Source organism: Oncorhynchus mykiss, chromosome 3, assembly GCF_013265735.2.
Source record: "Oncorhynchus mykiss isolate Arlee chromosome 3, USDA_OmykA_1.1, whole genome shotgun sequence".
NCBI lineage: Eukaryota > Metazoa > Chordata > Actinopteri > Salmoniformes > Salmonidae > Oncorhynchus > Oncorhynchus mykiss.
The window spans coordinates 33,499,896-33,526,705 of record NC_048567.1 but is presented as its reverse complement, the minus strand read 5'-3'; the positions used below and the strand labels follow the sequence as shown (position 1 = coordinate 33,526,705).

The 26,810-nt window shown below is 43.6% G+C and overlaps 2 protein-coding genes across 8 annotated transcripts in view; one reads left to right on the top strand and one right to left on the bottom strand.

The window, feature by feature from the left end:
* The first annotated feature begins 13,322 nt into the window (after positions 1 to 13,322).
* prss35 (serine protease 35) lies at positions 13,323 to 19,112 on the top strand. Its single transcript, XM_021596338.2, has 2 exons — positions 13,323 to 13,560; positions 16,547 to 19,112. The coding sequence occupies exon 2, from the start codon at positions 16,566 to 16,568 to the stop codon at positions 17,853 to 17,855; it is 1,290 nt and encodes a 429-aa protein (XP_021452013.2). The 5' UTR covers positions 13,323 to 13,560; positions 16,547 to 16,565; the 3' UTR covers positions 17,856 to 19,112.
* A 288-nt stretch (positions 19,113 to 19,400) lies between these two features.
* snap91a (synaptosome associated protein 91a) overlaps positions 19,401 to 26,810 on the bottom strand; it is a 56,865-nt gene continuing 49,455 nt past the window's right edge. For all 7 annotated transcript variants that reach the window (XM_036973908.1, XM_036973907.1, XM_021596324.2 and 4 more), the window contains 9 exons: positions 24,963 to 25,037; positions 24,366 to 24,590; positions 23,166 to 23,363; positions 23,047 to 23,065; positions 22,770 to 22,863; positions 22,134 to 22,211; positions 21,892 to 22,005; positions 21,362 to 21,455; positions 19,401 to 21,147 (listed from right to left, as the gene is read on the bottom strand). In XM_036973908.1, the coding sequence (XP_036829803.1) occupies positions 21,375 to 21,455; positions 21,892 to 22,005; positions 22,134 to 22,211; positions 22,770 to 22,863; positions 23,047 to 23,065; positions 23,166 to 23,363; positions 24,366 to 24,590; positions 24,963 to 25,037 (884 nt within the window). In that variant the 3' untranslated portion in view covers positions 19,401 to 21,147; positions 21,362 to 21,374. The remainder of the gene's footprint in view (positions 21,148 to 21,361; positions 21,456 to 21,891; positions 22,006 to 22,133; positions 22,212 to 22,769; positions 22,864 to 23,046; positions 23,066 to 23,165; positions 23,364 to 24,365; positions 24,591 to 24,962; positions 25,038 to 26,810) is intronic.

The window sequence follows — 26,810 nt, the reverse complement described above, 5'->3', positions numbered from 1 at the left end:
TCTTCTGGGTGATGTGTTTAACCCTTTAGGGCATTGCTAACAGGAGAGGGAGGGGAAAGATGAACAGAGACAAGTGAAATTACAGAGGATCAGAATGTCTGCTCAAACAGGATTACCACACTTCCTTCGCACACTGTATCACAACAGCAACACCTGGTCACACTTCCGTAGCTGGGGCTGATGCTAAAGGATTTATTCACAGACATGCTTATTATATATGATTACAGCCCGACTGACAGGAATGAGGAAACCCAACAGGCCTGGATTTACACTTGCCAATACAAACTATGCATACAGTAAGAGTTCATAGCATGAAAAAAAGAACACTAGAAATGCATAGAATGGCTCCGTTTCAGTTCCCCTGGCGGAAATGACTTTGGTCAGTTTGAACAGGCTGACATCCACATTGTGAAGTTCGCTGGTGTGAGTGAGAAAGACTGTGGCGGGGTACAAAGAAGGAGAAATATGAAAACTGCTCCGGTGGTTTGGGGTGTAGGAAGAGGGCTGAGTGGGCTGTGGGTGTGTCTGGACCGGGAGTGACTGTTGGAGAGATTTGGATAGGGGAAATATGGCTGTTGGGGTACGATGTTGAATGTCAAAAGGACTTAAAAAGTTCCCGTGAAAATGTCCAAGGTCAAGGAGTAGGATTAGCAATAGCTAATAGACTAGACTAACTCTAGACTAGACTAACTCTCCCAAGTGTGGTAAGGTGTATAAGGTGTATAAGGTGTAGCACTCCTCCTCTCCTCTTCTCATTGACGACCACTGTGGGCCATATAGTAATGTGAGTTTCTTTGTGTGTATTCTGCCTCATATGCCTAGCTCCATGTACTAGACATGTTCAGTGTCCTGGAATGGGCCCACGGATACGCACATTCTATGTAACATAACTTCCTTCTCATAGTTAAAAAATACCTGATATCTATAAAGTACTTCCAGCAGTCTGAACTTTTACCCTAAAATTCTGATCGATGCCAGAATAAGAAACACAATTCTTCCCACTGGGTGGATGTATTAAAACCGAATTGTTGTTCGGTTCCAGACCAGAACACACACAACGGTACTTCTGGGTTTGGCAGGTTGAGAGCCTCCCTATGGCGGAAATGGGTGTCTGTTTTTGAGAGTGTCCTGTGGGATAGTGCCCTTCCAGGTCTGTAGCCATGCAGCTCTTACCACCAGCACTTTGGCTCTGGATAAGATATCATACAACTGGCCCTGTGTGGCATATGGGCCCACTTAACACCACCAGCCCCTTATTCAATGGGGCCTTTCACTGATCATGGGAATTAATGACCCAGTGTTTGAGCCCAGGGATATTTTAAGGATGTTGAAACTAAGAATAACAACTATAAGACATCTTGAAACTGCAGAGTTACTTTCTTGCTTTTATGCAGAGAGTTGCGTTGACATGTAGGCATAGAGCAAAGAGGAGTCTAATCATTTAAAGGCTAGTTTGATTTAAGGTCCGGTTCAACTTTTCCGCAGAAAAGCATTCCTGAGCCTATGATTTAATGACCTATTTGAACAGGTTAATCAACTGGTTTCATTCTTTTAGCTACCGGTTGTGTGTCTGTGTGTGCGCGCGTGTACGTGCGGGCTTATGTGTGTCTCTGTGTGTGCGTGCATGTGTCTGTGTGTGCATGCTTGTCTCTGTTAGTGTGTGTCGGTGTGTGCGTGTGTCTGCGCGCGTGTGTGTGCGCGTGTGTGTGCGCGCGCGTGTGTGTGTGCACATGATAGAGAGAGATTTATGGAGAACTCCACAAAGAGAGCTAGACCCGCTTGAGACCCAACAGTCTCAGCAAAGGGTGTACTGAAAGGGGTGTGACTGCACAAATAGTTGGTGGGTCAAGGTCCTATACTGAGATCCACAGGAGATTCGGAGTGATCTTTGATTTTATAGGCAGAGGATAGGCCTGATGAGTAAAAAAGCTTTTTTCTTGTCTCGTTCAGAGCCCGTGGTTGAGTGGTAACACTCTAAGCTGTTGGCACATATATGACCCAGTCTGAGACTGTGGTTCATTCCCCACACCCACCCTTCCCACTGTTTCTTCTACTTGTCTATTTTCCTCTCTAAATTCCTGTCTAAATAATGTGTCCAAATATGAAGAGGAGAGTGGAATTCCATTCTCCTTTATAAAATAAATGTGTCTCTCAAAGCAGCTAGCTGAACGTCATGGCTTGGGTAGGGCAGGAAACGTCATTGATTTTCTTCAACAAAACCACCTTTCTTCTACAGGGGCAGAAGACATTGATTTACATAGTGTGGTGGTGTTTGTATAACCTGTTTGACCTCAAGGAATATGTATGTTAATGTGTGTGTGTGCGTGCCTGTGTGTATTTTTGAGTGTTGAGTATGCGTGTGTGAGTGAGTGTGTACATGTACTGTTTGTGTGAGTGTGTGCGTGCATAAGTTGCTCTGGATAAGAGCGTCTGGTTAGTTTACTAAAATGTAACTATAAAATGTGTGTGACAGGCCTGCTTGCTATTGAGTTGGATACTCTCACTAAGCGTGTAAATCATGTCCGGGCTTCAGAGAGCAACTATGCACAACATCTGAACTCGTCATCCACCGACTCCTCTCTTCTCCCTTCAACTGTCCCGAGTGCTGGCTGGCGGCAGTACACACTCTCTAAAGAAAACACCTCCTCTGTCCAAGTCTTCGCTATAAACAAGAGGCCTGTCAGCCTGACTACATGTCCTACGTCAGCTTGTTTGTCTCAGCGTGTATAAATGTAGTCGTGGATTGTTGTTTGCACAGCCCTTGAGGATGTGTTAAGGCTTTAGTGTAGAATAACAGCATATGGCAGTTTACAGTATTTTAGTAAACCAGTGTGTGTGTGCATGTGTGTGTGTGTGCATGTGTGTGCGTGCGTGCATTTGTGTGTGCGTGTGTGTGTACCATATTGGATTGCCATGATAAGACATAAGGTTTTGTATATACTGCAAAAATGCTGCATTGGATCTGGGGGGGTGGGTTGTGTGTAGCACGCACTGGGATCACGTTGGGTTTGTGTTGCCTCTTTTCACGCATGAACCGTTTAGCTGCGCTGTGTATGTTGGCACTGGGACCAGAGATGATGGGGGAGGAGATGTCTTGACTGTACCGGGGCTGATTGCACCAGACCGCTTTGATGGCGAGAGCGATTTCAGTGCCTTGCCAAAGCATGTTCTGTATGCGGTATAATGAGGCTTCTGTGTGAGAAATCATTGAAACAACAAAGTCAGGGCCCTTAAATGCCTCAGCAGCTGAGGACCCAAGACATCCTATTTCTAGGCCGCACATTTCTATGGGCTGATACTCTTAGCTGCTTTTCCTGTGGCCTTTGAAACATCAGAAGTTATGATTACTGTGCCTGAACACAAATTACGATCTCATCAATCATAGAGGCTTTAAACTTTAGATGTTCTAAGTTAGAACAGTGTCTTACTCATGAGCAGGGACATTTGTTATCCTTACTCTTTCTGCCTACAGGTTTTACTCTCAATGGTGATATTCATTAGGATGACCTTGGTTGTAGCCAGGTTTCTTCAGGTGGAGATATGGGATGTGATGGTGATGTGGAATGTGCATGAGTGGTGTGTGAGAGATATGGGTGATCAATTTACAGTGAGCTCCAAAAGTATTGGGACAGGGACACATTTTTTGATTGTTTAGACTCTGTACTCCAGCACTTTGGATTTGGAAATGATACAATGGCTATGAGGTTAAAGTGCAGACGCACAAATATACATTTGTGCATCTAACTTTGTCACTCATCAGGATTATCCGTAATCATAGTAGCATCCACATTAATGTAGAAGTGTTTAGAAAACAGTCTATTATTATTTACAAAAAAACTGACTCCAAAATGACACAGTACATTATTTACCATTCGTTTCTATTGGGCACAAAACAATATGAAACACAACCAAAACCAACAGCAAATGCATCCAACAAATGTATAGATTCACAAGCTTGATGTAATCATTGCGTGCTATAAATATGGGACCAAATACTTAACTTTTTACTAGTGTATTTGTCCCAATATTTTTGGTCTCTTAAAATGGGGTGACTATATACAAAAAGTGCAATAATTACAAATTATTAACCCGATATGGATGAAAATACCCTCAAATTAAAGCTGACAGTCTTCACTTTCACCTCAGTCATTGTATCATTTAAAATCCAAAGTGCTGGAGTACCGAGCCAAAACAACAAACGCTTGTCCTCTTCTTCAAAATACAAAATAACAAAGTGAAACAAATGAAACAGTCCCGTGTGGCACAAACACTGACACGGAAAATAATCACCCACAACTCAAAAGTGAAACCAGGCTACCTAAGTATGGTTCTCAATCAGGGACAACGATTGACAGCTGCCTCTGATTGAGAACCATACCAGGCCAAACACAGAAATCCCAAATCATAGAAAAAGGAACATAGACAACGCACTCAACTCACACCCTGACCATACTAAACAAAGACATGACAAAAGAACTAAGGTCAGAACGTGACAATGTGTCGCTGTCCCAAGAATTTTGGAGCTCACTGTACATGTGCATGTGAAAGTAGTGTACAGTGTACATGTCGTCCCACCCCTCTTCAATGGCTATGCGAAGTTGCTGGATATTAGAGGGAACTGGAACACGCTGTCGTACACGTTGATCCAGAACATCCCATACATGCTCAATGGGTGACATGTCTGGTGAGTATGCAGGCCATGGAAGAACTGGGACATTTTCAGCTTCCAGGAATCGTGTACAGATCCTTGGGACACGGGCCATGCATTATCATGCTTAAATATGAGGTGATGCATTCAAATAGACATCGATAAAATGCTATTGTGTTCGTTGTCAGTGGTGTAAAGTACTTAAGTAAAAATAATTAAGTACTTTTTTTTTAACTTAAGTACTTTTTTGGGGTATCTGTACTTTAATTTACTATTTAAAATGTTGACTACTTTTACTTTTACTTTGCTACATTCCTAAAGTAACAAATGCACTTTTTACTCCATTCATTTTCCTTGACACCCAAAAGTACTCGTTACATTTTGAACAGCTAGCAGGACAGGAAACTGGTCCAATTCACACACTTATCAAAAAATAATTCCTGGTCATCCCTACTGCATCTGATCTGGCAGACTCACTAAACACAAATGCTTCACTTGTAAATTATGTCTGAGTGTTGGAGTGTGCCCCTGGCTATCTGTAAATAAAAAATAAAAAATGTTTCTGTCTGGTTTGCCTAATATAAGGAATTTGAAATACTGTAAACTTTTACTTTTGATACTTAAGAATATTTTACTGGGTGACTTTCACTACTTGAGACATTTTCTATTAACGTAACTTTACTTATACTCAAGTGTAAATGTTCGTTGTCCGTTGCTTATGCTTTCCCTTACCATAACCCCAACCACCACCATGGGGCACTCTGTTCAAAACGCTGCCTTCTGCCAGGTACAGTTGAAACCGGAATTAATCCTGTGAAGAGCACACTTCTCCAGCATGCTGGTGGCCATCGAAGGTGAACATTTGCCCACTGAGGTTGGTTACGACCTCAAACTGCAGTCAGGTCCAGACCCTAGTGAGGACGACAAGCACACAGATGATCTTCCCTGAGACGGTTTCTGACAGTTTGTGCAGAAATACTTTGGTTGTGCAAACCCACAGTTTCATCAGCTGTCCGTGTGGCTGGTCTCAGATGATCCCGCAGGTGAAGAAGCCGGATGTGGGGGTCCTGGGCTGGCGTGGTTACATGTGCTCTGTAGTTGTGAGGCCGGTTGTACACACTGCCAGAATCTCTAAAACGACATTGGAGGCGGCTTATGGTAGAGAAATAAACATTAAATTATCTGGCAACAGCTTTGGTGTACATTCCTGCAGTCAGCATGCCCATTGAACGCACCCTCAAAACTTGAGACATCTGTGGCAATGTGTTGTGTGACAAAACTGCACATTTTAGAGAGGACTTTTATTATCCCCAACAGAAGATATTATGTTGGCATAGGAGAAATGCTCACTAACAGAGATGTAAACTAATATGTGCACAAAGTGTTTGAGAAATATGCTTTTTGTGCGCATGGAACATTTCTGCAATCTTTTATTTCAGTTCATGAAACATGGGACCAACACTTTATATGTTCCGTTTATATTTTTGTTCAATGTACGTAATTGGTCACAAAAGACTATATCAGGGGATGACCTATGCTGTCCCAGTGGTCAACAGTTCCTCAAAAGGTCCATAGGTGTGGACGGTAGTTGAACAGGATCTAGTGTATTTAGCTCTCAGGTCTACAATGATAATGAACTATTATTGAATACTTTCCAGGGGTTGTGTTTTTTTGCATAATTTAAGATGTCTCATAGGGTGTTCGGTAGAGAGGTATCATTGAGTTCAAGGTCAGTCCTATGGTCCGTGCGTGCATAAGTTCATAAGCAGGTGTGAATCTGTGTTCTGTCAGCCTTCTATCAATATGGCTACAGTTTCTACTGTAAAACTTGGCATGCTAAACTTTTACTCAGGTATTTACAATTACAGTTTTTACTTGATTGCTAAGACACTTTTAATGAAACTGGGGTCCACTCCATCATAACCAAATGAGCACAACACTATTATTTTTTTTGCAAAACGTCATTTCTCATTGCTTTCACACACACAATGCAAATTCTAAGCACATGAAAGAGGTCATCTCTGAGCTACTGTTTGTAAGAATGGACCAAGTAAGAGGCCGAGGGCAAGGACAAAGGAGAGGCAGAGGTAGAGGCCGAGGCAGAGGCCGAGGGGAAGGACAAAGGAGAGGCAGAGGCAGAGGCCGAGGCAGAGGGGAAGGACAAAGGAGAGGCAGAGGCAGAGGCCGAGGCAGAGGGGAAGGACAAAGGAGAGGCAGAGGCAGAGGCCGAGGCAGAGGGGAAGGACAAAGGAGAGGCAGAGGCAGAGGGGAAGATAGTTCATCTTGTAAAAGGTCAAATAAAGCCTTTGTTTCTGGATTTTCATATTCAGTGACATTCTTTCTGCGTTGGTCATCTTTGGTAAAAATCATTTTGGGACTGAAGAAGACAGCCCATGCTGTGATAATATGTTTACTTGTCTTTAATGGTGCATACTGTAATTATAGTTTAAACAAATGGCACAGATACATAAAAGACGGTCAACCATGTTAGGGTTAGGGTCTTAATGCATTTTGCAAACCAAATGTGTCATTTTGGCCAACGTGTCTCAGTTTGGGGCTACGTGTTAATTATTTTTGAAAAAGTGAATTCTGTTTTGACAAATGTGCTCAAGCAATCGTAAAAAAAAAAACGGTTCCGAGATAGATCTAAGTGGGACCGTGTGTGTATGTGTGTGTGTGAGCGCGTGCGTGCGTGCGTGCGTTTGAATGTCTGTGAGCTCTCGTGACATTTGTTCATGTAAATGTACACAAGTAATCCAAAGGAGTGTAACCCTACTAAGCAGATCAGGTGGATGGAACTGACTTGCTTTTCAGGCTCTCAGGTTCACTGGTCAGTGCCATAGGTGCCCCTATAGGACTGAATGTGCAACAAGAAGTCAGAGAATTACCCCACCCATACGCTATAACAACCTATGACTGTTGCCATGGCAACCGCTTCAACGCGAGACAAAAGAAACACAGTAACTTTTCTGTTTGCAGTCCAAAGTCAAAGGTCGTGAATGTGGGGTGAGAGAGGCTCTAAATGGGAAAGCAGTGAGTGATGTTTCTGGTTATGTTTAGGGTCTGCGGAGTGCACAGACGGGCTTTTGTGCCTCGGAACACCCTTGCAGGAAGTCCTCCTTCTGCATTCAGAAGTTCAAGGGTGTTCTAGGGAGTTGAGGCAGCTCAACGTTTGGGTGATGTATGATGGTGTATGTTTTAGACGAAGGAGCCAGTGTCCAGTTTCAACCTAATAAATCACTATGAATCACTAAGACCTGAACATCCAGCTGTCCTCTTACTGTACAGGGGGTATAGAGATTAACTGCAGGGGACATGGAGACATATCTATTTGTTTTCAGTTTAGAGGTGAAGTACGGGGTACTGATTTACAACTTTGATTCAAACAATAACCTAACCGATTATGACTTTGGTCTATTATATGGGCAGACCACACCATTAAACCACCTCAGTAGGCAGTAATGACCCAGCCTTCGCTGCCACACGCTTTATTTGGCCATTTAGCCACTCTTCACAATTCTCACTGAACACAGACTGCCATTGATCAGCAGGGCCTCTAAAGTTTAAACCTCTCTCGCTATCGCGTTCTCCATATGACTCTCTCTTCCAGCCTCTCTCTCTCGCAACCTTACCTTTCTCTCGCTCTCTCTTTTGCACTCTCTCAATTTTGTTCCTTATCAACCTCTCTCTCTCTCTCTCTCTCTCTCTCTCTCTCTCTCTCTCGCATGCACGCACACACACGCACATGGAGGAGGGGCTGATGCGCTCTACAATGTTTGTGAGAGCATCAGTGAGTGTAAGCCTACTGTACATCAAGGTGAGTGACAATGTGACTACATGTGGATCAGTTTCCAAGTGACATCCTGTAATCCACCAAATATGCATCACTGTACCTCCCTTTTCTCTCCATTGAACACATTCTTTCCATCGCTCTTTTCTTGGCTCCTTGGGGCTTTGCCAATCGCCACTGCATTCCCATCTTCCAGAGTCCCTGCCTTTTCCACTGGCCCTGGCCTGAGCTCACAGGTCCATAGACAATGTGCTGACATGCTTAGCTTTTCCAACACTCAACTTTGAACACACACTCTCTCAATCAGGAATTAGTTGCTAGCTCATCATCACATTGTCCGAGTTCACTATGATACACACATTCTTAAGAAGCAAATACTGGACCTTTTATTTCCATCAACACATTTTCTTCCAAAGGCTATTGTTATCATACATGTCGATCCAGAACATCCCAAGCATGCTCAATGGGTGACATGTCTGGTGAGTATGCAGGCCATGGAGTAATTGCTACATTTTCAGCTTCCAGGAATTGTGTACAGATCCTTGCGACATGGGGCTGTGCATTATCATGCTGAAATGAGGTGAAGGCGGCAGATGAATGGCCCAACAATGGACATCGGGATCTCATCACAGTATCTCTGTGATTGCCATAGATAAAATGCAATTGTGTTTGTTGTATGTAGTTAAGCCTGTCCATACCAGAACCCTTTATCTCCTCCGATAATCCGTGCAGGAACATGTCGAACAGCGCTTCCGGGTTCCAGGTAGCCTCCTCTACTAGCGTGCTGAACTCCACCACATAGTCTACCACACTGAGGGAGTCCTGCCGAAGCTGGAGTAACTTCTGGGCAGCATCTCTCCCAGACACCAGAGCCTTAAACTTTTCTCACCTCTGCCAGGAATACCTCCAGACTGAGGCTGCTCCCACACCACCGTGGCCCAGACGAGTGCCCTACCGGACATCAGCGTAATAATGTATGCTATCTTCGAGCGGTCTGAGGGGAATGAAGAAGGCTGCAGCTTGAAAACGAAGGAGCACTGAGAGAGAAAGGCCCAGCATGTTTTGGAATCTCCATTGTAGCACTCCGGGGGAGGTAAGTGGGGTTCCCGGGAAACTGAGGTGACGGTGCTGCTACCGGCCGGGTTACTGAGGTGCTGGGAGGTTACTGTTGTGGTAGGCTGCCTGGTAAGCAAACCAAATAACTTCTACAGCAATGCGTCCAATGCTAGGTCGTGACGTTCAGCCACATCCTGGAACCCTTCCATCAAACCGCGAAGCAACTCCTTGTGTCTACTAAAAATGGCTCCTTGGGTGGACATGGATTTGAGTCAGTCATGACCAGTTCGTACTATCAGGTTTCAGGTAAGACCCAAGTGCAGACTCTGTAGAAGTAACAATGATTATTGCAAAAACAGGGGCAGGCAAATGACAGGTCAAGGCAGGCAGGGGTCAATAATCCAAAGTAATGGCAAAGGTACAGGATGGCAGGCAGGCTCAGGGGCAGGCAGAGTGGTCAGGCAGGCGGGCTGAGATTCAAGACAGGCAAGGGTCAAAACCAGGAGGATGAGAAAAAGAGCGACTGAGGAAAAACAGGAGCTGAGAAAACGCTGGTTTACTTGAACAAACAAGACGAACTAGCACAGACAGACAGAAAACACAGGTATAAATACCCAGGGGATAAGTGGGGAAGATGGGCGACACCTGGAGGGGGGTGGAGACAAGCACAAGGACAGGTGAAACAGATCAGGGCGTGACAGTTTTTTTTTCTTCCCAATGTACCTCTTCAGTGTTTTTTAAAATCTCTTGCTGCTGCTTGAACGGGCATCTTCTCTCATCTCACTTCCTTGGCTGCCCTCAAAGTGGGCTAGACCCCTGCTTGTTTTATGTTTGTGTACAAGGGGCATGATGATGCCAGCTCTGTAACAATAAGAATGCACTATCTTGAGTTCATATGCATGACACGTTGCATAAAACTGACCAAATGTAATCATGATTTGTATGGGGTATGGTGACCATTGGCTCAACTTACCCTAGGCCAAACATTCTGACTATATTAGCCTACAAGGATGCACTTTCATGCTAGGTGTAGGACCTCATAATGTAGCTTATCAAGACCCCAGTTGATGTACAGTGGGGCAAAAAAAGTATTTAGTCAGCCACCAATTGTGCAAGTTCTCCCACTTAAAAAGATGAGAGAGGCCTGTAATTTTCATCATAGGAACACTTCAACTATGACAGACAAAATGAGAAAAAAAATCCAGAAAATCACATTGTAGGATTTTTAATGAATTTATTTGCAAATTATGGTGGAAAATAAGTTATTGGTCACCTACAAACAAGCAAGATTTCTGGCTCTCACAGACCTGTAACTTCTTCTTTAAGAGGCTCCTAAGGCCTCCACTAGTTACCTGTATTAATGGCACCTGTTTGAACTTGTTATCAGTATAAAAGACATCTGTCCACAACGGTCAACAGGCACACTCCAAACTCCACTATGGCCAAGACCAAAGAGCTGTCAAAGGACACCAGAAACAAAATTGTAGACCTGCACCAGGCTGGGAAGACTGAATCTGCAATAGGTAAGCAGCTTGGTTTGAAGAAATCAACTGTGGGAGCAATTATTAGGAAATGGAAGACATACAAGACCACTGATAATCTCCCTCAATCTGGGGCTCCACGCAAGATCTCACCCCGTGGGGTCAAAATGATCACAAGAACAGTGAGCAAAAATCCCAGAACCACACGGGGGGACCTAGTGAATGACCTGCAGAGAGCTGGGACCAAAGTAACAAAGCCTACCATCAGTAACACCTATGCCACCAGGGACTCAAATCCTGCAGTACCAGACGTGTCCCCCTGCTTAAGCCAGTATATATCCAGGCTCGTCTGAAGTTTGCTAGAGAGCATTTGGATGATCCAGAAGAAGATTGGGAGAATGTCATATGGTCAGATGAAACCAAAATATAACTTTTTGGTAAAAACTCAACTCGTCGTGTTTGGAGGACAAAGAATGCTGAGTTGCATCCAGAGAACACCATACCTACTGTGAAGCATGGGGGTGGAAACATCATGCTTTGGGGCTGTTTTTCTGCAAAGGGACCAGGATGACTGATCCGTGTAAAGGAAAGAATGAATGGGGCCATGTATCGTGAGATTTTGAGTGAAAACCTCCTTCCATCAGCAAGGGAATTGAAGATGAAACGTGGCTGGGTCTTTCAGCATGATCCCTAACACAGCGCCCGGGCAACGAAGGAGTGGCTTCGTAAGAAGCATTTCAAGGTCCTGGAGTGGCCTAGCCAGTCTCCAGATCTCAACCCCATAGAAGATCTTTGGAGGGAGTTGAAAGTCTGTGTTGCCCAGCAACAGCCCCAAAACATCACTGCTCTAGAGGAGATCTGCATGGGGGAATGGGCCAAAATACCAGCAACAGTGTGTGAACACCTTGTGAAGACTTACAGAAAACATTTGACCTCTGTCATTGCCAACAAAGGGTATATAACAAAGTATTGAGATAACCTTTTGTTATTGACCAAATACTTATTTTCCACCATAATTTGCAAATAAATTCATTAAAAATCCTACAATGTGATTTTCTGGTTTTTTTTCTCCTTTTGTCTGTCATAGTTGAAGTATACCTATGATGAAAATTACAGGCCTCTCTCATCTTTTTAAGTGGGAGAACTTGCACAATTGGTGGCTGACTAAATACTTTTTTGCCCCACTGTATACAACAATCTTCAAGCAATCTACTTTGGTTAAGATACAAGCTCATAAAGCTCATAATTTGACTTTGTGAAAATCCATTTTTTTGGAGCTAACTTGCATGCCACTTATTCCATGTGGGTTCTTCCTTCACAGGCTCCTTCACAGACAGTATTGTTTCCTACAAACAAGGGGTGGCTGAACTAACACTTTGGCTCAGCTTACCCCACTCTCCCCTACAGTGTTCTCTTCCAAACATTAATTTGTAATTCTACTCAACACGTTTTTGTACATTCAGCTCGCTGTGAGCAAAGTTTGTTGAGTGAACAAATGTTCAATCCATTAGCTCAAATTCCTTGTCCTTCTGAAGTCCACCCAACTCACAAAAATAATGCTGATTCATTTGTTTTGTTTTTTACAGTACATGGATAGTCAAGTGTGGCAGAGGAGGCTGGTGGGAGGAGCTAGAGGAGGACAAGCTCGTTGCAATGACTGGAATAGAATTAATGGAATGGAATCAAACATGTGGATTCCATATGTTTGATGTGATAGACACCTTTCCATACATTCCATTTCAGTCTTTACAATGAGCCTATCGTCAAAATAGCTGCTCCAACCAGCCTCCTCTGATTAGTGTGGGTGGTTCCCTTTATCTTTACAGATGCAGATCCAAGTGAAGCACATCCTCCCTATAAAACGGAAATGAGCATCAATTCGGTTGCGCTATACCCCGTTGGACAGTTAGCTTCACTATTCTTGGCATGTTTTCGTGAATAGTGCTCTCTGTCGCGGCATGGGTGCATATGGCGCAAAGACCCCCTGCCATTGTGTTTACCACCTCATCGAGCACAGAGACAAGTGCAGCAGATGTGGGAGTTCAGACGGGCGACAATGAAAGCAGTCTGCGAGTGCCATTGTGGGCTCCCTGGAACTAATTCCAGTCGCCGGTCGAATGAAAGCTCGATTGAATAAAGCGCAGAAAATGACACTGAAATGTAATATTTATTTCATAGGGCGCAACAGCATCTCATGAACACAGTATCCCATTGACGGCCATATATAACTATTGGATTGCATAGACTGACAAACACTCACTTATTCATTCAATCAATCAATCCAGCATTTTTTTTAGCTGAACCGGCTGGTCACTCCCATGTACGCCTATGTAAACAGCTTTGTCGAAAGTGAAAAAATATTTTTCAGACTTGTCTTCCCTCCTCCCTCTCTCAGCATCAAGCGCAGCCCGCACGGAGGGCTCTGGCTGCTGCGACTTTCTCTCAGCCTCTTTGGTGCAAATGTGATGAGGAGAAGGGAACTTCGTCCACTGATAAGAAGACGTCTTAAATGCAATAGCAGTTTCTTTCTGGAAATAAGAAACTGATTTGAGGATTTGTCATATCGATCAATCGAATGCAAGCAGGTATGGAGCTGCAGAGGCTTTTGTTTATTATGAGTTCATTATTTTCATAATACGGTTTTTGGTTTATTTTCTTGATAATGGAGATATTGAAAATGTGCTAAATTATATATTGATGGGAATTTTCATTTTATTGTATTCATTACTTGGCTAATATTGTTTTGGATGATAATTTGTATTTGTTAAAGCATTTTTTTTTTTACTGTCTAAGTAGTCATTGAGACAATAACATGGAACAGGTGAGAGTTAGCTTTTTACATGCAAATGTGGTAGGTTAATTCATTAACTCATTTTATTTTATTCTTGTTTCGTTTTTAGGCTACAATCTTATGTATATATTTTCACATAGACTTCTTAAAAATCAAATATTTTAGATATAGTAGCATAAAACAATTATTTATAATTCACACAATTTATTTAACCATGAGATTAGAAACCTATTTTGCCAGGTTATTATGCATTTTTATATTAATAGCCAACTCATGGCTTTATTGATAACCAATAGTTGATCACATTTTCCATTTCCAAGATAGGTTGCGTGATAGTCTAGTTATTAGCAAAAACATATCTGCATCATAATTACTGAAGTTAGGACCAAGAGGACACTTTAGGACCAAGAGGACACCCTTGCTTGCAGTGATTTTTATTGTATCGACATTTTTCCACAATGATTTTAGAGGATATTTTCCCATAAAAATCCGAATTATGAACAAAGAAATTAAGGAACGCGCGAGAGAGATTGCAATCTAGCACCATCTTTTGGTGGCCTTGTGCGTCATTCTTTCGACCATGCGCTGGAGTGGAAAATGGTGTATGGTATGGCGTTTGAGAGATTATACTGTTATGGAAAATCTCTCAGTTAAATGCAGGCCTTCTTTAACATCAAATTATACCCGGCAACATATCAGTTTCTGCTCTTTCCTCAATAATTGCACTTTTTCTGTTGAATTTGTGCTATTTCTTGGTCTGGGAGATAGTGTCTTTTTGGCCAGAAACCTGGGTCAAATTCCTGACACCACATTTCAAATTCATTGAGTCATTCTTATGTCATTTTTTATATTCTACCTTGTTTTATTTAAGGGTAAGGTTGGTTTGAAGATGTATGGTGTTGTGTACATGGCTATCCCATCCACAGTTGAGCGATTTGATTTGTAGACACAAACCGAGGCCAATAAATCAGAATCTTCAGGTGTCAAGACCTACCATTGACAGAACTGCATTAAGATGCCATAAAATGGCATAATACATGCTATCCTGGGATAGGTCATGTGTGGCCTTTGCCCTGACAGTAGACATACCACTTGTCTGAAACGGACAGGGCATATGGTTTGCTACATGAGGTGGAAGAAGGAGAACTCCCCTGTGGGAGGTGTGGTTGGATAATGCCAAACTGACCTGGTCCCCTGTAGCCTATGGTTGGCGATGCAACAGTACACCCTTGGATGGGATTATTTCCTACCGTCCATCTCCTTCATCCGTCCACCGTGCAACGCCTGGCGGCTTTTCACTTTAACACTGCCTAGCATCTGATTGAATGGGAATGCAAGGAAGACACCTGACCACCGACGCTCGCCCCTCCCTCACAGGCTCGGCCTCCGTTTGGAAGGCCAGATGTTAGTCAGCATGCCAAAGGCTATTTAGGCTCTTCAAACAGGCTGGATGAATGTACTGTAATCACATCGGGTTGTTTTTCTCCTCATTTTACCTCTATCCCATCCCACCATTGTTCGAAATGGTTGTTGGATTTGCACGACAGCAGTACTGCTTAGGCCCCTTTATGAACTACACCGTAGCTCAAATGACTTCCCCCCGTTCTATTCTCTGTATAGAATTGTGGTTGAGCTACATCTACACAGCTGCTGACAAAGGGCTATTTCTCTGCTCGGTAGTGCAGTGATGGTCTGTTGAATGGATTTATATTTCCTCCACGGCTATCAGCCCCATTAGCACCCTCACACTTAGCGAGTTACTCCTCAGTTCGGCCACAGGCTAACTCTCTTCTTGTGTGATGTCATGTCGGCCTATGTCTTCAAACTGTGGGCGGAATGAAGCAGAGAGCAGCATAGAGTCCGAGAGAAACCAGATATGGTCATTACTGACAGCTAAAGGCTAACCATGTGGCTAAGCTCCAAGCCACCATCTCAGTACAGTCAGAGCCCCAGTGATGGTCCTCTCCTCCTCCTCTCTTCCCCACTGGCCACAGCCTCCACTCAGCCTCAGGCTCCATAAATCTCCTCTCAACCACACAGCTCCTATGTCAACTCAATGAAATGCTATGATTTCTTGAGACTGTCAGTTATATTTAAACGTTTCCATATGAAGATGCTGCTACACCTTCTTTTTGTTGATATGAGCATTTTGAAGATGGCTGTGTCCATGAAAACAACTGTGCTAGTAAACAAGGAGTGCTCTTGGGTCTTTTGTTAGCCACAGGCACAGCCCACTTTTTTTTGACAGCGTCGCTTCTTCTCAGTGCTCTGAATTTGGCAACTTGTGAGATGTTCATTTTCTGGATTACATTGCCCTCCTGTGGATGTGGCACGCTGGTGCTGGATGTATTTTGGGGAAGAGAGGATTTGACCTCATTTATCTTTGTCTGAGTATGTTTCTATTCGGAGTCAGACGTATAAAAAATACCCTCCAAATGAAATGCCATCCCATCCCAGCTGAAAAGTTTGACCATCAACAGATGGATGCCTCAAACTGTAAATTGGCAACCGTGGTTTCTGTGACAACCACATGAGAATGTGTTCCAGTAGAAAGTTTTTACTAACCCATCTCAGAGTTGGTTGGCTATACTGCTTGTGTGTATGTTGTGGAAGTAGAGCAGCATCACATCTAATCTTTCCGTCTATTCTGTTCAATAGACATATGAAGCCATTTAAAAAGAAAACACATGCATGTTGACAAAGCATTGACAGCACACTGTATTTGCACCTCAGCGTTCTCCACCATTCCTTATAGTGTCTTTCTCTCCTCTCCCCTCCAGAGCCAGGCCCATCTGCACAATGGGCCCCGTACCCCTGTGTCTCCTGCTCTCAGTGACGTCACTGGTCGTGGTGGTGGCTGTGGAAGCACAGGAGGCCACAGGAGGAGATGATGAGTATACCTGGCCACAGTGGAAGCTGCCGCTGGTGAGGAACAGGAGGACGATGGCCCTTAGCAGCCCCGGCTTCATGGCCAAACCTCAGGGTGAGCTGAACGGGACCTGTGGGATTGAGTGCCAGCGTCGCCTCCCCGACCCCTCCCTGGCTGACCTGGAGGAGTTCCTGTCCTATGAGACGGTGTACGAGAACGGAACGCGCACCCTGACCTCCGTGTCTGTGCAGGGCCTCAACGAGGTCAACGCTTGGCCTGCTGGGAACTCCTCCCCTTCCTCCAAGTCGCGCCGCAGACGGGAGGTCTACGGCACAGACACACGCTTCAGCATCGCTGACAAGCAATTCTCCACTAAGTACCCCTTCTCCACCTCCGTCAAGATCTCCACGGGCTGCTCTGGTGTCCTGTTATCCCCCAAACACGTCCTGACGGCCGCCCACTGCATCCACGACGGACAGGACTACGTGAGCGGAGCACAGAAGCTACGCGTGGGCGTCCTCAAGGAGAAATCCCGGCGTGGGAAAGGAGGGAAGGGGAAGAGAGGACGGGGGAAAGGCAAGAGGAGGAAAGGGGGAGAAGACAAGGAAGAAGAAGAGAAAGAAGAGAAAGATGGAGGGAAAGAGAGGAAAAGAGGGAAAGGGAAGGACAGAAAGAGCCGCAGTCGTCGCAGCGCAGAGGTAGAGAAGCCATCCTTCCGGTGGACCAGAGTGAAGCAGACCCAGGTCCCTAAAGGTTGGTTCAAAGGCGGGGCGTCGGACGGTGTGGCGGCTGACTATGACTATGCCGTGCTGGAGCTGAAGAAGGCCCAGAAGGTCAAGCACATGGACCTGGGCGTCATCCCCTCGGTCAAGAAGCTGCCCGCCGGCAGGATCCACTTCTCAGGCTTCGACGATGACCGGCCCGACAACTTGGTGTACCGCTTCTGCTCGGTGTCGGAGGAGTCCAAAGACCTGCTGTATCAGTATTGCGACGCCAAGCCCGGCTCAAGCGGCTCCGGGGTCTACATCCGCCTCAAAGAGCCCGGCAAGAAGAAATGGAAGAGGAAGATCATCGGGGTGTTCTCAGGCCACCAGTGGGTGGATGTCAACGGCAATGGGGCGCAGCAAGATTACAATGTGGCGGTGAGGATAACGCCCCTCAAGTATGCCCAGATCTGTTACTGGGTCCATGGGGATTCCAGCGAGTGCCGGGACGCCTGAGGGACACACAACATGTCACAACACCCCTCCACCCTCCTCCCTCCATCACGAACGAAACAGGGGCCCGCCTGCCCGACTGCCTTCCTCTGTCTTCTTCTCTATTACCTCCTGTGCTTCCCACAGGCAACTGGCACAGATTGCCTCATCACAGCATTCATCGCACACAAGCGGCCATACAGACTCCCTGTTGTTGATTACAGGAACTCGTCAACAGATCAAAGAGAACTATGGCTGTTCTGCCTTGTCTAATTTATTAAATTATTAAAAAGCAAACATTCTAGAAATGTATGAATATCATGATTTTATATTGCCAGGTCCTACTAGGTCTGTGTTTATGATAACGGGAATATTTTGACAGATTTTTAGGTTTGACCAATTTTGATAGAATGTTGTATATTCAGCTGTTTCTGGGGAGTGATGCTTGTTATTTCATATATTCCAGGCAGCCTTAATGAACGCAGAGATGTCAACATTTTCAAATGTGTTCCCTTTTCTAGCAAAAGGAACAAGAAAGTTTGCATTGGCTTTGGTGAACGACCCAGAAGAAAGCAACATTTATTTTCTGAGAAATTAACATTTGAGTATATTAAGAGGTTATAACTGACTTTTTTCTAAATATTTTCTAAATCAACGTGCTGGTGTTTAAAATAATGTATATCTAGATCTTTTGAGTTTCCTGTAAATGTCCCTTTTTGTAAAACTACCTTTTCTTATAAGATTATGTTTCCATGACTAATTAGTGAAAGGTTCCAAAGGGATCCTGGAAAAAATATGATTGTTTTCAGTCCTACCGTTTCGTTCTTTTTTTTTTTACCCTAGCAGTGCATTAAAATGTGGTTTCATTGCCATACACATAAAAATGATGGTGCTTATCAAGAGACTTGGTGCTAATTTCATAAATATAAAATTGTGCACTTTGGGGAGACCTATCGGAATATATGTTTGGTAGCCTAGTACTGTAACGATGTATTTAATATGAGGCTACACAGGGGATTTCATGTAACAGAGCTTTCAGATTAAAAACGTTATTTCGATATTCAGTTTTCCATTAGATTCATGTCATTTGAAGGCTAGTGGTGACAACAAATGCCATAATGGTATGTGATGATAACAATCATCATTCTAAAGTGTTCATGCTGATGCATCTTGTTTATTATGTACCACAATGTATACGAGTTTGCCATTGATGACCAAACACAATAAAATGAATAACATTTCACCATGATTGAAAAAACAACAATTAAACCAAGATTACAACTTGTATGTGTGTTTACCATGAGGAGAAGTGATGTACTGTATGTATCCATGACACATCTATGCCTGTAGCCAGGCTCATGATCATTAGGCACTTCTTGGACTTGTCCAATAGGAAACAGTCATTTACATTTTAAAATTGTTTTCAATTGTGCGCCCTAATGAACACAACCCAGGTTACGCCTATTGATGTCATTCCTATGTCATGACATTTAGTGCACCGGATTAAAAATGCAATGCATCCATGTTCTGATCTATCAATATAAGAAAAAGATGGGCGATCAGTAATGGTCCATTCTTTCCATCATTGAGTTTATTGCATCTAAAAGGGCTTACATGCACTGGGGAGGGGCATAGTAAATAATAATAATAAAATAATAATGTAACTCAATAATGAAAATGATGATGTTTTCCCATTTTTTGAAATCCATATTTTTTTCCCCCACAACAATTGTCGAAACAGTCTCGCAATGACACAACACAGTATTTGTTATATCTGGGGGTTATACAGCACAGGACTGGTTTCACTGGTTCTAAACAGCTGCCTAGATAGACATGGAATGCACACTGTTCAACAGTGTCCTCTTCTGACTGGGTATACACAGGCTCTCCGCTCCGCCCATGTTACCATGTACAATATTACTGATTCACTAACAAGGCGGGAGGAAACCGAACGGAAACATGTAACAACATCTGGGATGGGGGGGGGGGGGGGTTGGGGAACAGGGCGATAAGGATGTTTCTGTTCCTTCTCAAATACAAAAATAACACTACATATCCAGTACCAACCGTGGTCTAGTCATAGTAATAATGCTAATAATAAAGTACGAGCAATTCTGAAAATCAAACAGCAGACCACTGACGAGGAGGACAGTGATAGGTCCATAGGGAGAGTGCCGGTGATACCAGGAAGTAGACTTACTGTACACAACTTGTTTTAGTGGTTTAACTAAAGACTGTTCTCCTCTGCATTGAGATATGAGATACTGGCAATATTTGGCTCCTGGTATGCACTGTTTGACCTTCCTCTTGAATAGGAATAACTCAAATATAAACACATTTTCTCTGAAAATAGGCGGTAAGATATGATCTGTTGATAAAAATATCCGAAAACGTTTTACAGCAGATTCACAAACAATGTCAACAGAGAGAGGAAGTACAAATAAAGCTGGACATGACGCCCCAAATCTAAAAAATGAATAAATAGAAAAATAAACGCTGACAAAAAACGTATAAATATACTGAACATCATTAAAAAAAAATATTGGATGGTAATTTAGGATTCAGGAGCCCGTACATGTTGCTTATTTATATTAATCATATATTCATATCATATCAGTTTCTAAATACGTTCAAAAGATGAAAGGAAATAAGATAATGGTCACATGACTTCTTACAATTTGATATCAGATTCACATCAATATGCTCTTCCACAGACATACTGTACAGAGTAGAGACAAATCCTTAGAGATTTCCCAGTGTAATGTATATACACCACCGAAGAAGAACTTCTGTGAACGACACATTGCACATTTCATCCAAAATTGACGGGGCTGCTTTGCTTACCCCTCTTATCCAATCAGGGTGAGGCAGGGTGGAAGCCCCTCCCCCTCTAGAGTGATCAGAAGGCCAGTCAGTGCAGGGCCGAAGGTGGAGCTGAGGGCACCAAACAAACACGCATCCATCATTCAACTCAACACGCCAACACTACTGGAAAAAATTATCTAAATACATACAGCACATACGCGTTCAGCTTCTGCTCGGGTTTCTGGCTTGCTTTTATAGACATTTTTTTGTAGGTTTTGTGTGGTTTTGTTTAGACAAAGGGTTACATCTAGTTAAGCACACACTTGTTTTTTTCTCACTAAGGTTTCACTTTCACAGTTTGTGCTACAACATTACACAGGGGGCGGGGGTGGAGTGGAGGAAGGGGGTCTCCTATGGGTGAGTAGCCGAGGAGGGTCTCTGGTGTCCCGGGATGTGCAGAATGCCAAAATAAGACAGGCAGCCAGAGGGCCCAGCTCCAGAAAAACAAGAGCTGGAAGACAATAAGGAGAAAAACATACTCTAAGTTTGACCACTGACACAAGACTAGCATTAGCCTGGTCCCAGATCTCTTTGTGCTGTATAACCAACTCCTATAGTCATTGGCATGACAACGATCATAAGTTGTCAAAACCATAGAAACAGATCTGACACCAGGCAAGACTAGCATCACACCAGGATGAGAGTTTAATGTCCTGAACACACACCAGGGCTGGGGGGTTACATTAAGTCCTTGAGGTTGAGGTCTGCTAGTGGGTCCTTGGGCTTTTTGCTCTGGGTGGCAGCAGGTCCTGGAGACAGCTGGAAAACAGAAAGAACGAATCGAGAACCACTTCAAATACATTGCCTTTAAAATATCTTTATTTTGCACATACAAGACTTATTCCTTTCCAAATAGCAAGCCTGTGTTTACTTTGTAGAAAAGTCTTATTGTGATGTTTTGCACTTTGACTTTGGTGATCGGGAGACTAAAAGCAATATATCTTGAAAAAACATGAATGTTGACATGCATCATTTTATGAGAATGTATCAAAAGTGGACTAATGAAGAATATATGAGTATATTTCCCCTTTTAATACGTTTATAACTAAAGGAGTAACAGGTGATTCTGTATACTTATGTGCACATTCCTGTGTATGTGTTTGAGGGTTTGGATTTTTTAAAATCTGAGAATGAATGTGAGTGTGTATCTGTGTGTGTGTGCGTGTGCATGCATGTGTGTGTGTGTGTGTGTTACCGGTGCCCCTGGTGCTGCAGCTCCTGGCAGGGGTGGTCTCATGGGTTGACCCATCATTGGCTGGCCCATCATCATGGGAGGCATCATGGGAACTCCAGATCCAGCTGTTGAGGCCTGGAAAGAGATGGAAGGGGTTCATGGAATTGACCAATAACTACTTCCTGCCTCGAATAAGAGCACTGAGCTCATTTATAAGTATAGCTGTCCATGTTGGCTTCTGGGCATCCTGTCCAGTATCTCACCATGCCAAAGCCAGGCTGTGCTCCCATGGGCAGAGGCATGGCTCCAGGGGCACCTGGGGCTCCAGGGGCGGGACCACCCTAGAAACAGGAAGTCAAGACAAAAACGGTTCACAGCTCTACGTCATAGAACATAATTTCCATTCCTTAACAATCCTTTCCCATTCAAGTCCACAGCTTATTTCCAATATACATAAATTCTACTCTCTCCAGGCTCTACAGAGGGTGGTGAAGACTGCCCAGTCCATCACTGGGGACTGACTCTCTTCACAGCTGCACCCAAGAGACTTTCACTCATCCACCCTTACACACACACACATACCTCACCCCCCCCCCCCCCCCCCCCCCGCACACAAACATCTCACACGCACGCACGCGCACACACAAACCCGTGCACCATTGCTGTTACTATCCATCTAAGCTGCTCAACCATATCACTACTCACTCGAACACATTTCATTTTTTATTTTTTATAAATGTGTATTGTACTGTTGAGGGGAGCTTGCAAGTAAGCATTTCACTGTACTATTTACAACCTGTAACCTGTGCATATGACCAATCAACTTTGATTTGATTTCAATTTTAAATGTCCCAATAACGGTTCTTTGCTAATATTGGGAGGCTTGTGGAGGCTTTTACCATCATAGGCCCAGGAGCGCCCCAGCTGGGAGGAGCTACCTGGGGGGTCCAGTTAGATCCTCCTGTCAGCTTCTTGTCATTCCACTGATGGTCCCTATACGAGACACAGAGGACACCAAAGTTGTCATCAGCTAGCTGGAAGGTTTGGGAGTACACACTAGATGCCGCATGACTTTGATTGTTATTTAGGAAGCACACAAAAAAAAAGGAGAACACACACATGCACACACACACACACACACACACAAGCACGAACACAGAGAAATTCCGTCCGTACTTTTTCTGAATCCCCAGATCTGCAAGAGAGAAAAAAAGCAATTTCAGAAATCATTTTTAAACGGACAAAAAAACAGTAATCACAACCATGAAGGCTGTCCAGGTGTGATCAATACATGCCTCCAACCAGGTTTGCTAGTGAGGAGTCCAAGTCGCCCCCGATGGATGGCCGTTTAATAGCTGTGGCACCTGCCATGCCACCCCCGACCGCGGGGGCCACCTTGGTATTCCCCCCACCACTGCCTGTGCTGCCCACACTACCCCCAGTGGACTGGGGTGTTATGGCTGGCATCAGTAGGTCCCCTAATCCACCAAAAACTTTGAGGGAAAAGGTAGAAACAAGGGGAGTAAGATGTTGGAAACATACAGCATGGAATAAAATCTTTATTATCCCTAATCTTCACAAAGAGGGGGCAGATGTGAAATCATCACCATACAATTCCTCACCACAACAATAGCATTCAGTACAGTACTCTGGTGTGCAATGCATAAACCGAACAGGGCAGAAACAATATGCACCTAATCTCGGTTAACCCAGAATAAAAATCTTGCGTAATTTGGTACATTTTATGTTTATCTAGTCTGCCCACGAGAGATTAACATATAGCCACTGTAAGGCAATCACTACAACATTATCTGAACATTCAAGTCTATAACTGTGTTTAAATGTGCTTTTAGACTACCACAGTGCCAGCATCGCAGCTTCAAAGGGCACTATGTTGAAAATGAGGGTAGAATCTGGCAAACGTTACAAATGGGAGAAATACATACATTACATTGTCTCATACATGAGACAAACATATTGAAACATACAAAAATGGAATATATATATATATACAAAAAAAAGGGAACGTGACAAAACAGCTCATACTGCAAAGCACTATGGGGAGAAAGGCTTGTGAACTCACCAATTACGCAGTAGCAGCAAGCAATGACCCAGCAGTGACAGAGAGAGAGAGAGGGGATGGCAGGAAGAGACCAGGGCAGAGTGGACAAGGAAAGGATGTGAGGGGAGAAATGTGGAAAGGTAGTATGTGACAGAGGAGGGACGGAGGGAGAGGGAGAACAACGTATAGAGAAAGAAGGAGTTGAAATAGGATGGGGAGCACAGTAGTAAGTGTTCTGCATGTGCGCATGTGAGATGAGAGCGAGAGAGAAGCAGTGTTGAGGAGTTCAACCGTGAGCAGTGGTGACCGTTGATCCCTCAGCGTTACATAATAGGGACAGTGGCGGTGATTCTTGGCAGCGTCAGTCATGCATGCAGAACACACACACACACTTCCCTCAGGATACACACATGGAGCAGAAAGTGTCCCCTACCTGATGCATCAAAGCCACCAGAGGGTGCTGCTGCGGCCGGCACTGTATCTGCAGCTGCTGGGGTGGCGGGGATTAGTGGGGGCAGGGCGCCGAGGGTGTCGAAGCCACCCTCCAGCAAGTCATTCTGGGCTGAGACAGGAGCTAGGGTAGGGGCGAGGGCTGGAGCCAGAGTGGGGGCCAGAGAAGCAAGGGCCGCCGTGGGAGTCAGGCTAGGAGACATCAGTCCTGAAAGTGGGGAACCATTTGAATGTGGGTATTATATGCGATGATAATGATTTTAATTTCCATTGATTAGAATTTCATTGATTTAAGTTACCTTGTGTCACGGTACTCAATATTAACATACTATACGTGCAGTATGAATCACAAATGCAGATGGCTGTCTTAGAGCAGGGGCTCCCAACCCTTCTCCTGGAGAACTGCAGTCTGCATGCTTTTACTACAACTCTAATCCAGCTCACTTTATTCTACTAATTAGCTGCTCACCGAGACATTGATTATGGTGTTACAGCTGGGTTAAAGCTAAAACGTGTGTGTGTGTGCGTGTGTGTGTGTGTGTGTGTGTGTGTGTGTGTGTGTGTGTGTGTGTGTGCGTACCACCCAACAGATCCTCTTCTGGTCCCCCAGGGGCAGCGGGCGTAGCGTCCAACAGAGTAGGACTACTGAATGTGTCTGTAGAGCGACAGTAGGGAAGAGTTAGTTAGCCATGGGCCAGGAAGGGAGGGGGAGGGGAGGCAGACAGGCAGTGAGACAGGTCTCACTGTACAGTAAACCAGGTTTGGCTAGGTTACTTTCTAATTTTAATCCGTTACTGTTACTAGTTACCTATCCAAAATTGTAATCAGTAATGTAACTTTTGGATTACCCAAACTCAATCATGTAATCTGATTGCATTCCGTTACTTTTAGATTACTTTCCCCTTAAGAGGCATTAGAAGAAGACAAAAATGTATGTTACCAATTGAAAGACATTTATTGCAGAATAAATCAGTGTTAAAGTTTACATAGCTGGCCATATATGGATGTTACATTTTACTTTATGGGTTAGTTATGTAGGCTTCTTCTGACCCATCGCTTTCTACTACAGATAGCAACACAATTAAATTATATCTTCACATTAAAAATCAAAGTCTATCAGAATTCCAGTCATTCCAATAAATGTTATACCCCTTGATCTTCAAGAATAGGACCTGGAAATATGGAGTATAGATAAGTATAGATTAGCCAAATTGTTTTACCTGAGCATGACCCCAAAACTAAGGACGTTTTAGCCAGCTCTACTCTGGTTTTTTTATGTTGTTGTCATGGAGGACTGATTGGGCTTTCATCAAGGCAAAGAAAGGGTGGCTACTTTGAAGAATCTCAAATATAAAATACATTTATATTTGATAACACTTTTTTGGTTACTACATGATTCCATATGTGTTATTTCATAGTTTTTATGTCTTCACTATTATTCTACAATGTAGAAAATAGTAAAAAATAAAGAAAAACCCTTGAATGAGTAGGTGCGTCCAAACTTTGTAATAACCAAAAAAGTGTTAAACAAATCTAAATATATTTTATATTTGAGATTCTTCAAAGTAGCCACATTTTGCCTTGATGACAGCTTTGCACACTCTTGCACACAAAGCATGCCATTCCATTGCACAAGAGCGCATTTTTCACAGGCTGTCCACTGGTTTCAAAAACAATGATTGATAGGCAGCTTAAACTTCTTGAATTCAACCACTATTGGGTTCAAATACAGATTTAGATTTGTGAACAGCCATCCACAACAACCACAATCCGTAAGGCGCAAATAGCTAAATGAGAGAGCAGCAGTGTGATTCACATCTATGCGCCATGTAGATATCAATAATAAGTGATATCCGTAAAGCCGTAGACTACACCTCTACTGTCATCCTTACCTCCAAGCGTTTATTCAAGTTGGATCATCTTTGGATGCCGACAGCAGTCGCACCATTGGAAGACATAGCTTGGACTGTAGCCTACAAAAGACTATTCCTGCTCTTTTCTCGTGATCTATCAAACACATATGGTGTGTCATCAAAGTGGTCTCTGACTTGTGGTCAGACTCGCTCAGGTGGAACAAATTTAAACTTGAGCCTTTTTTCAATGCTGATTTGAATGCCATTAAGAAAACAGAGAAGTGTAAAATATTTTTTTCTGCAAACATCCTTTCTGAATTTAAAAGTAATCCTCGAAGTAATCATCTAGTTTTTTCAAAAGTATCGGTAATCTGATTACAATCATTTTTGCTGGTAACGTAATGGATTACAGTTACCGTTTTTTGTAATCCCTTACTCCCCAACCCTGCAGCAAAACACAAGCACGTGCACGCATGCACGCAAGCATACACACACACACCTCTAAGTACCATACAATTGCAAGAGGGTAGAATTTCCATCTCAACCTGTGTATGAACTCAAAACTCTCTGCACAC